Raw genomic sequence first — 12,234 nt, forward strand, 5'->3', positions numbered from 1 at the left:
ATTAATTTGTCTATTGGGGGTAGGATTGTAGAAATTTGGTTGGTATGCGTTGTAAGGTACTGATTGCCGCAATCTTTCCTGGCTATAGTCTTGTGCACCACCGGTGCTAAAATTTGTTCTTCCGAACAAATGGTTGCCATAATTTTGCGTACTACCGACAGCAATTCTTGATGTGTGATTGGGGACATAGCGGCACTCTCTCGAGAGATGCCCAGGTCGATTACAAATATAGCATCTTATTATTGTAGGGTTATTTTTATAACTAAATTTTTTGACGGGCTGAAACCATACTGTTTTTTGCCTAGCGGGTTCTTGCGTTTTATTTCTTTGTGGCACTGGGGAGTTATCCCTTGAAAAGAAATTGGGAGACGCCTGATCGCCCTTGAAGGTCAAGATTGCTTTTGAATCGCCTAGGCTATTTACTTTTGCTTTACTGTGATTAGCCACCATAGTATCAACTTCGATCAATCGCTCTACCCCCTGAACTGCAAGATCCAACGTCTGAATATTTTTGGATACTACCATTCTATATAGTTTTGGGTGTAGTCCTTGCAAAAGGGTATTTAGTATGACTTTTTCATACCGTTCTCCTGAACCTTTTCTGTATTTTGCCTCTAATGAAATCCGTATATTATCAAGATATTCTCTTATATTTTGTGAATGGTCAAAGCACACCATCCCGTGTTTTAATTTATGTGTAGAACTGGTTTCAATAAATCTATCTTTAAATGCCGTTAACAATTTTGTCCACCGTATTTATTGGCAAGTTGGCGTCATCACCTATAGTACGTTCAATTTGCTTTAGAAAGGTTAAGGCCTGGCCTTTTAATCTTAATAGAATCATCTTCTATGAGATATTTTAAAGGGTTTTTCTGTAATAGCTTAGCGGTTATACCCCTAATCACTTTTTTTATGTGTCTATATCCCTCCAATAATTAAATTTAAATTACAAAGTTTATAGTCTAATTAGTTCGCATGATTTTCTCCAATTTCCGACTGCGCCATATGTAATATTATGGCTTAAAGCGGTGTACCGATCTTGCCAGTTCTTCCGGGGTGATTTTTTTTAAGCTACTTAATAGCCTAGGCAAGCTATAAAAATAATGATAAAATTAAGTTTATGATCGCGCCACAGCAATGGGGAGTAAGGTAAATTTATGACCGCGCCACCCTCAATCTTTGAGAGAAAATAAAATGTGTAACTATATAAATGTAACCTCTTTTCCTTGAGTTATCTTGAAATCAATTACCTCTAATGTTATGTTGAAATCAGATCCCTGGGAGCGCTACCTTGGAGGTATACGAACTGATTACCTGTCGTGTGACAAGATACAGACATATAAAATAAAATAAACACAAGTAGAAAAGCGATAGTTTTATTGTGACTTACATGTTAGGGGTACAGCAGTGGTTCACTTTAACTGGCAACCATAGTGGCTGAGATAACAATGACTGAATTGCAATGCCTGAACGCCGAAATAGTTCTGATCTACTCCTCCTCCAAAAAAGCACTTTTACAACACTATAAAACAGTTTTTGTCCTGCGCTCTAAGAGCTGACTCACAATTGGCCCAAGTCCTGTAAAGGGGGCCGCTATTTATTAATTATGTTCGCAAATTCACTATATTATGCGAACTATCTGTCCAATGATTTGTTTTAAATATTTCGATGATTTAAACGGTCACACTGCTCTTATAACTTAGACTTCCTGCGAAACATTGTGTTTAGTAGTTTTTGTACTGCCAATTATCTTAGCGAAATTCAAACCGAATAGAGTCATTGTTTGACTGAAGCTAAAATACAATTTCTCTTTTTGCTTATTAAGAACTTTTCTTTTTTGAAACTAGATTTAAACTTAATTAGAGGAAATCGGAATTATCTTTAGAAAGAAGGAACTTTATTTTTTGTATTTTAAATATATTACAATTTACTGACGGTATATCACCAGTATCGCCATTAGTTCGATTTACAGAGGCGTATACTACTACGACTGATACCTTGAACTTTATAGTCATAAAATGAGCAACTAGAACTATTATTCTGAGGTTTCCTGTGTGAGCATGACTTAGCTGCTTACTTATTCAAAATAAGCCCTCTTCCAGGCCTATTCAGCCCATCCTTTCTGTCTGAGTCAATACATTCTGTATCTCCTAATTTCATGTTTCCTAACCCTGGGATATGTGTTTATGAAATTCCTAATAAGTCCAGTTTGAAGTCTCTCTATTCGTTTGTCAAAATGTTGATGCGACATTTGTTTTTTTTTCTAATAAAACGTACGACAGTAACATACTAGATCAGAATATATCCTGCGAAACTCTGCCCTTTTGGTATTCCATTAAACTGAATTATCAAAAGAGACATACCTCTGTGGGGAGCGAGATGAGATTTAGGCCATAGGGTGAAGGGTGCTTAATGAGGCCAGACCCTTGAAGTGGCCGTATCATGTCTATTATAGAGATTAACTGGTTATATTATGGAGAAACTAGAGTCAGAGTTATATTACGAATCGTTAATGCCAAGTTGGGTAGGCTTCTGACCCTCAATCCTTCTTCTAACTCTGTTCATAATTTATTTATTTCCTTCAAAATTGAGGAGTAAAAAATACAAAATAAAATACATCAACGAACGAAAAACACAAATGATCTTAAACAAACGAAATCAGACATAAAATATCGAGACAAACATCAATAAACCAAACAAAACAACTTATTTTCACTGAGCTTAATGATATAACTGGAAATATCCTATTAATATAAGGAAATATCCTTCTATTTCCTTATAATAATATAAGATCTAATTGAGTTAATAGAGAGATCTAATGAGATAGATCTAATCGAGTAAAACATATACCTTAAATTAAAACAACAAACTATCGTCCAAGAAAAGACTAATCTGTTTGATAAAAAATCAAACAGTTTGTGGTAACGAACCGTAAGTAAGGGACGACCCGGCTCAATGGTAACCGAAACTCTAGAAAACGGGTTTTTGATACCAATAGATACATCAAAAGAATCAGATTTGAATGCTGATTTCAAAAATATAATTTTCATCAAGTTTAGTGCTACCTATCAAACGTTACGCGCCTGAGACAATTTGGCTGATTTTCACAAATAGGGGGAAAGACCTCCTAAAAGCTATAGTACCTTAATGAAAATCACACCATTATATTCAGCGTATCAGAGAACCCTGCTGTAGAGGTTTCAAGCTCCTATCTACAAAAATGTGGAATTTTGCATTTTTTTTGCCAGAAGAAAGATCACAGATGCGTGTTTATTTGTTTTTTTTGTTTGTTTTTTTCCCAGGGGAGATCGTATCGAACCAATGGTCCTAGAATATCGTGGGAGGGCTCATTCGAACGGAAATTAAAATGTCTAGTGCCCTTTTTAAGTGAAAAAAAAATGGAGGGCAACTAGGCCCCCTCCCACGCTTATTTTTTTCCCAAAGTCAGTCGATCAAAATTTTGAGATAGCCATTTTTTTCAACGTGGTCGAAAATATGATAAATATGTCTTTTAGGATGACTTAATCCCCCGAAGTCCCCAGGGGGAGGGCTAAAAGTTATGAACTTTACCCAATGTTAACATATAGTATTGGCTATTGGGAAGTATACAGAAGTTTTCAGGTTTTTTTCTGGTAGTGGGAGGGAAGGGTGGGTCGGGGGTTATGTTGGAGGATCTGTCCATGAAGGAAGGTTCCATGGGGGAAGGGAAATTGCCATGAAGGGGGCGCCGGACTTGCCAGCATTATTTATTGGTTATTGGGAAGTATACAGACCTTTTCAGCAAGGATTTTTTTTCTGGAGGGGGGGCTAGAGGAGGGGTTTACTCTGGAGAATCTTTCCGTGGAGGATGTTTCTTAGGGGTAAGGGACATTTCTATGAAGGGGGCGCCGGATTTCCAAGCATTATTTAAAAAACAATCAGAAATTAAATAAAAAGAAACAAGTTTTTTCCAACTGAAAGTAAGAAGGAACACTAGAACTTAAAACGAACAGAAATTATAACGTATGTGAGGGGGTTCTCCCCCAAGTCAATAGCTCGCTCTTTACGCTACAGTTTTTTTTTTAGTGCTTTCAAACGAGCTATCTATTCTAATTAAACAACCTTTGTGATTCAGGGGTTTGTGAATAAAAATTTTTTTTTACTTTTAACGTAAAGAGCGTGGTATTGACTAAGGGGAGAATCCCCTCATATACGTAATAACACATACGTAATAAAAAAAACAATAAAAAAACAAGAGATACGGCTCAATAGTAATCGAAACTTTTAAAAACAGAATTTTAATGTCAATAAATGTATCAAAAGAATGGGCTTATAATGCTGAATCTAAATATATAATTTTTATGAAGTTTAGTATTACTCATCAAAGGCTACGAGCCTGAGAACATTAACCCGATTTTTTAAAGAGGGGGGAAACATCCCCTACAAGTGAAAGAATTTTAATGAAAATCACACCGTCAGATTCAGCGTATCAAAAAACCCTATTACACAGGTTTCAAGCTCATATTTGCAAAAATCTGCAACTTCGTATTTTTTGCCAGAAGAAAAATATACGAATATAGAAGTTAGTTACGAAAGTTAATTTGTAAGGACATCCATTTAGCAAAAGAAAAGTAAAAATTTTATGCAAATTTTGTTTACTTATTCAATGACGGTTAGCCAAAATAAAAGCTACATTAACTAAAAAACGATCAGAAATTAAATAAAAAAAAAAACAAGTTTTTTAAACTGAAAGCAAGGAGCGGCATTAAAACTTAAAACGAACAGAAATTATTCTGTATATGAAAGGAGCTGTCCCCTCCTCAACGTCTCGCTCTTTACACTAAAGTTTGACTCTGTATCACAACTTTATTTTTTTAAACAATAAAAAACTTTAGCGTAAAGAGCAAGGCGTTGAGGAGGGGACATCCCCTTTCATATACGGAATAATTTCTGTTCGTTTTAAGTTTTAATGTCGCTCCTCACTTTCAGTTTAAAAAACTTGTTTTTTTAGTTTAATATCACAAAAGACAAACATAGTAGAATAGAATTTTATTTCAAAATTCCTATCACAGAATGGTTGCCGAAATTGAATTTTTTGTCAAAAAAGCATTATATATATATATATATATATATATATATATATATATATATATATATATATATATATATATATATATATATATATATATATATATATATATATATATATATATATATATATATATATATATATATATATATATATATATATATATATATATATATATATATATAAGGTATTATCCTTATAATAATATGAGGAAATATCCCATTTTATCACCCAAACATGAAGATGTTTCTTTGGTGATTTCGCCTGGCGTATCTGAACAGCTTAGTCGAAATTTCAAGCCTTCTGAGCTTGAATCAAATATTCGTGAGAATGAAAGTGAGTTTTCTAGCAATGTTTTTTTTCTTATTATACAGTCCAGAGCCCATCTAACTTGCCCCGAAAACGCTCTAGAAAATGGTGGAAATTTCTTATTTCCACTCTAAATGTATATCGCGAGGGTACCTCTATCTAGGGCATTGTCGTGGCAGAGAAATGTATGATTGGGGCACCATGGGCATCAGAACGCCAATGTATTTTCCCCCATCTTAGATTTATTCATTCCTAGAAAAGGTGGTTTTTAATGATTATTATTTTAGTTGTTATTTAAGTATTAAGATCATTTTGATCTTAATACCCCTTATCTCTCTTTATCTCTCCTTATCTCTCCTTAATTGCCACACTGGATCTCAGAGTGAAAATACAAAAATTGTCCTTTTACACTGAAAGCAGAACAAAACACTTGTACCGCCCCATTTACCGATTGAGTCAGGTTTTTCAATCTTTAATCGTTGGGGGCTGTACAACTCTTTTCCATTGAACAGATATAGAACAGTGAGAACAGGTAGATATAAAGATAGAAAAGTAATGTTTTTCAAATCAGAAAAAAAACAATGTTATTTTCAGTATTCTAACTGAATGGGTAAATACAACACAATAGCATAGCCTAATTGATCTTTCTAAAAATATTCTTCTATAGTAAAGCCAATTAGTAAATAGTTTGAAGCATTGGATCCAACAAAAATATACAAATACAACAGATCCTAACAAGCTTAATTTACTAGTAATCATAAGAAGCTTAAGGCATTAGTAATCGAACGAACCATGTACCAAACATCAATAAATACCGGTTATCTTCATTACATTACATCTTCATCAATTTGCTAGGTGATTATTGAAGCTTGGCATCTATTCTTTGGAGGTTCGTTTTCCTAACCCAACTAATTTCTAAGATGTATTGCTGAAAGTTTTATTCTCATTATTCCTCTAGTTTCCAAGATATTAATCCCAAAATCCTTAAGATTTTTCTAGAAATTTTAGGGAAAAAAGTATTTCCGAAAAATGATATATAATTTACAGTGGAGTGAAGTACAAGCATTCGAGGAACTTGGAAGGGCATAGTATCTTTTTATTTACTTCAACATCATTAAAAAGATGCTATAAAAGTTTCATTGTAATACCTCTAGCTTTTCATGGAAAATTTCATCTACGCGTTTTTGTCAATTTTCTTTCACATACTATCTTTTGATTTAGTTTCTTATATTCCTCAGTTTTTCCTGAAAGTTATACTCTGTCCTATTCTTAGGATATTGAATCTATGCCATTCTGAGAGTATAAATCAACTTCCTTTGATTTAGCTCAGTTGTAGAAGTAGTAGCATTCGTTAAATCCCTGAAAGTTTCACCTTAATACCGTAAACCATTGACGAGCGGACATTGGTGCATTCCTACGTAATACCTTTAGTTTTTCCTTGGATATTACGCGGATGCCCTTTTTACGAACTGAATGAACCTAAACTCTTTGATTTATTAAATAAAAAAAACAAGTTTTTTAAACTGAAAGTAAGGAGCGACAATAAAACTTAAAACGAACAGAAATTATTCCGTATATGAAAGGGGCTGTCTCCTCCTCAACGCCTCGCTCTTTACGCTAAAGTTTTTTATTGTTTTAAAAATAAACTTATGAGACACAGTCAAACTTTAGCGTAAAGAGCGAGGCGTTGAGGAGGAGACAGCCCCTTTCATATACGGAATAATTTCTGTTCGTTTTAAGTTTTATTGTCGCTCCTTACTTTCAGTTTAAAAAACTTGTTTTTTTTATTTAATTTTTGAACGTTTTTGAATTAATGCAGGTTTTGATTATGGCTCACCGTACATTTATAATTAAAACAAAATTTTCATATTATATTTGTTTAAATTGCTTTCTCGAAACTTGTTTAATTTTATTTACGAACTTTTTTATTAGTAATAAATATACTTAACTTAGAATTAACTTAAGTAATGTACTTCTATATTCATAAATTTTTAACACGTATATTAGGGGGTTCGCCCCCTAGTCAAGACCCTGCTCTTTAAACTATAGTTCGAATTTTTGTTTCCAGTTCTTTAAAAATGACCTCTTAATCACAATCAGTTGATCAGTTGAAAAACTTGTTTTTTTTATTTAATTCCTGATCTTTTTCTTTAATAATGCTGGGAAATCCGGCGCCCCCTTCATAGCAATGTCCCTTCCCCCCTGCAAACTTCCTTCATGGAAAGATCCGTCCATATTACCCCCGACCCTCTCCTTCCCCCACCTACCAGAAAAAATCTCCTCTGAAACAGTCTGTATACTTCCCAATAACCAATACTATATGTTAACATTGAGTAAAGTTCATAACTGTCAGCCCTCGCCCTGGGGACTTTGGGGGATCAAGTCATCCTAAAAGACATTTTTATCATATTTTCGACCAGGCTGAACAAAATGGCTCTCTCAAAATTTTGATCGGGTGACTGTGGGAAAAAAATGAGCGTGGGAGGGGGCCTAGTTTCCCTCCATTTTTTTTGGTCACTTAAAAGGGGCACTAGAACTTTAAATTTCCGTTTGAATGATCCCTCCTATGATATTATAAGACCACTGGGTAGGTACGATCACCCCTGGGGAAAAATAACAAATCAAACAAACAAATAAACACGCCTCCGTGATCTTTCTTCTGGCAAAAAATGGAAAAGTCCACATTTTTGTAGATAGGAGCTTGAAACCTCTACAGTAGGGTTATCTGATACGCTGAATATGATAGTGAAAGTTTCATTAAGGTTCTATAACTGTTAGGGGGTCTTTCCACCTTTTTTATAAAAAAAGCCAAATTTTATAAGGCACGTAACTTTTGATAGATTGGAATAAACTTGATGAAACTTATATACTTGAAATCAACATTAAAATCTGATTCTTTTGATGTATCTATTGGTATCAAAATCCCCTTTTTAGAGTTTCGGTTACCATTGAGCCGGGTCGCTCCTTACTTACAGTTCGTTACCACGAACTGTTTGATTTCAATAGTAGTAGCAATATTAGTAGTTGTTTCCTTGACAGTTTCAATTTAATACCATATGCTGTTGCTAAAATATTGCTGATACGCCCTTTTGTCAATTTGCATGCACATACTGTTTCTTTATTTCTTTAAACTTTGACTTATACACCCATAGCCTTTTTCCAGATCAAGGATAAAACACGCCTCCCTTTCGAAATAACAAAATCAATATGTTAACATTTGACAACTTGTATAACTTATAGCCCTTGGTCTGAAGATTATGGCGGGGTATCTCACAGGTAGAGGTATAGTGGTAGGAACGTTCTATCATTTTGACCATAATCTCTGTATCGAAATTTTTGTCCTTTTAGGGAAAGCAGCCAAAGAGGGTGTGGGAGGGGTGGCTGGTTGACCTGTCGTTTTCAATTCTTAAAAATGATACTCAAAATATCATACTCTGCTTGAATTAGCCACCTCCGAAGTATCAACCACAATTTCTTCCATACGAAATGGTCTTGGGGGGGGGGGGGTAAAGCAAATACTAAAAATACGAAGAGCCTGAAAACTCAGAGTTCTATTGTGCTGCTTGTTATTATGAATTGTCTCGGCTAATGTATAACAAAAAGTTGTTGAATTTGTTCAGTAAGCTTTACTGTTGATTTTTTTATGTCTATTTTATTTTCATTTTGTTTTAGAAGTTGAAGATGCTTTACCAAGTCACAATAAGGAGGTTTTTGGTGATCCAAACCTTCTTTTGTTACCTAAACATAAAGATGTTCCTTTGAGTAATTTTCTTGGCTCTTCAAGACCTTGTAAACTTCAACCTGACAACCAAGAATCAGGTGCCATAGCTTTTGACTGTCAAGGTATGTTTCAAATATTTTGTCAAAACTTGAAAATTTTTAAATTCTATTATGTTTTCAGTAAAGTTCAGATCTTGTTCTGGTCTTGAGAAGGCATGGGGGTGGTCAATTGCTCAAAATGAACAAACTGAACTATCAAATGAGACAAGATCAAGAAAAAGACCTGAGATATAAATTCACGGGTGAAAATGAACAACCAAGACCATCAAATATGACAAGACCATCCTGAGACGCTAAGGTGAAGGGCATTGAAAAAACAAATTTTCTGGAGTTATAATAAACGATAATGAAGAACAAATAAATATGCCTTTAAAAGATAAGTGGTAGTGAAATTTCCGAGTAGTCAAAAATGAAAGTTAAGCAAAAGAAACAGCGGTTACAAGACATCTCTTAATAGGGATCAGAATAAATAAAAAATAAGAATGTAGAACAGAGAAATAAAGATGCAGTAAACTATGCAAGTGTTAATTAAAAGTTATTGGAACCCTACATATTTGTATTTATTCACTGTAGAGTCTTACATGGTCCCGAGAAATGAATAGTCAACAAAGGTGACTCATTTGGAGGCTGCTGCTTGCTTACTTGAATTGTCACCTCCACAATTTCCAAATGAATTGGTTTGGCGTTTTATAGGACGTCACTTGATTTCTAAAGAGTTCCATAAACAATTCCGTAACTTGAATGATGTAAATCAACCGGCTGATTCACTGGGACAAGAGCGTTGGTTAGAAGATAAGCGACACTGAGAATCAATATTTAAAAGCCTGCTGGTTAGCTGTTGCCGGGCATAAAAGCCTGCCGGGTAGCCGGAGACATATATATAAGATTATCAAGTTCCAACTGCTTCAGGGTGCTAATTGCCTTTTCTTTGTTCTTACTGCTAATTGGCTGATCAGTTATTTTTACGTGTATACTCGTATATATAATATAATCAAGTTCCAACTACTTCAAATAAATTACAAGCTTTCAGAGATTCAGGAATACAGAGTTGGTACTAGTGTACTAGCTTTTTTAAATGGAATTATGTAAGAAAGGTGGTTATATTCTCCAGATTTTTTTTTTTTTTTTTTTTTTTTTTATTCCGTTGGTATTTTGCTCAAAGTATAAGCAAATAAAGACAAACTCTTAGATCCTTAGATCCACCTTTAACCTAAAGCTTAATTAATTGCAAGTACAATTTTTTCTTCTTTTTTTTTTCTTAACAGAGGGATATTTTGCTATTTGAATCGCAAAATTTGTAAATACAACATTTAGTAGTTTAATTTTTATAATGCTTATATCAATAGACCTGAATCTGTTCAAGCCTCTCGTTTTGGTGTAAAAAAATCCTTAATTTGTCTGATTTTTTTGTGATTACTTAGGGATATATGATTGAGGAAGTCCTATTATAGCGTTTTAGGTACTTTCTATCCCCCCTTTTTTATTGTAGGAATTGCAGATACGTCATCGAGCAATACCAATACACCTAAGGAAGCTTCAAATTCCAATATTGGCTTGAATAGGGGAAAGTGCAAAATATACTATGAGTGCAGTATATGCGATAAAAGATTTCACTTACATTCAAAATTGGAAAGACATCAAAAAATTCATACAGGGAAAAAACATAATAAATGTGATATATGTCAAAAGAGATTTTCTCAAGCGTCCTATTTAAATATACACCAAAGACTGCATACGGGTGAGAAACCGTTTGAATGTGATGTGTGTAAAAAGTGTTTTTCTCGATCGGACTCTTTAAAAATACATCAAAGACTGCATACAGGTGAGAAACCTTATAAATGTGATGTATGTGAGAAGAGATATTGTGCTTCAAGTTCTTTGGATAAACATCAAACAGTTCACACGGGTAAGAAACTGTTTAAATGTGATATGTGTCAGAACAGATTTTTCTCGAAATACTCTTTAACTAGACATCAAAGACTGCATACAGGTGATAAACCTTATAAATGTGATACGTGTCAAAAGAGATTTTCTCAAGCATGCTATTTAAATATACACCAAAGGGTGCATACAGGTGAGAAACCGTTTGAATGTGATGTGTGTAAAAAGTGTTTTTCTCTATCAAGCAATTTTTATAGGCACCAAAAAGTGCACAAGAGAGCATTTTTAATTTAAGTCGAATCTGAACTCATCCATTGTCTTCACTTTTCTTTTTCAAACAATCTGTAAAACCTTGGCAATTTTGAGTAGAAAACCGGTAGATGGCTTCAAGATTGGGTAATTTTCAGTAAGAATTATTTTATTTTTTGTTGTGTTTTTGGAGGTGTTTGAGCAATTTGTGAATAAAGTACCACATTCAAAACGGTCAGAGAGCAGATCTACGGGAGCCAGATGCGATTCCGGAAAGAAAAACAGAATTTTGTCGATCAATTTTTTCAAACTTGACTAACAGAAGCACTTGACTAGAAGCTCGAAAAAATTATGAAATATATTTGGTGTTGAAACTAAGTGTAGTCGTATTTTGTTCAAACTTTAAAGCTGTTTAATTAAGACATTTTTCTTCAACAACCCCTTCTTTATCTCACCCTTTCACGCTCCATACGGTAGCCCACTAAGTGCAGGACGGTTAAACGAAATATGGCCTAATTCCAGACCCCGGGCCTTTGACCATTGAGTCTTAGTTAGCGGATAAACTTTTTTTTATCACCATCCTCATACAGTGATTCACGAATGATAAAGGTAAAACGCAAAGTCGCAGCTCCTTAATATTCATTTAACTGCAAAAATATATATAAAGATAGAACAAATTTCAAAAACACATATTATATAACATTCATCAAAACAAACGAAGTTCTGCGTTTACTTTTGCCATCCATCTCCCACCACTGTTTAAAACGGTTTAAGACCAGTTAACGAAAAGCAGTAAGAACGCACTCTAAAAGACTGACGGGAAGCAAAACGGAGTTTCATCATCCGTTTTTTTGTTCTGCTGTATGTTTTTTTGTATTGTATTGTGAGTTAATTAATTAAAATGAAGAGCCTGTCGTTTCACTATTTTGGTAAATATCGAGGTTGGA

The 12,234-nt window shown here is 34.1% G+C and overlaps 1 protein-coding gene across 1 annotated transcript in view; it reads left to right on the forward strand.

Annotated features, from left to right (window-relative positions):
• LOC148945448 (uncharacterized) overlaps positions 1-11,645 on the forward strand; it is a 34,336-nt gene extending 22,691 nt beyond the window's left edge. Inside the window, exons 2-3 of the mRNA XM_089099350.1 lie at positions 9,050-9,220; positions 10,647-11,645. Coding sequence (XP_088955476.1) covers positions 9,050-9,220; positions 10,647-11,332 — 857 coding nt within the window. The 3' untranslated portion in view covers positions 11,333-11,645. The remainder of the gene's footprint in view (positions 1-9,049; positions 9,221-10,646) is intronic.
• Positions 11,646-12,234: the final 589 nt, after the last annotated feature.

Source organism: Artemia sp. Qi Xiang Cuo, chromosome 13 (genome assembly GCF_049724085.1).
Source record: "Artemia sp. Qi Xiang Cuo chromosome 13, ASM4972408v1, whole genome shotgun sequence".
NCBI classification, from domain to species: Eukaryota; Metazoa; Arthropoda; class Branchiopoda; order Anostraca; family Artemiidae; genus Artemia; species Artemia sp. Qi Xiang Cuo.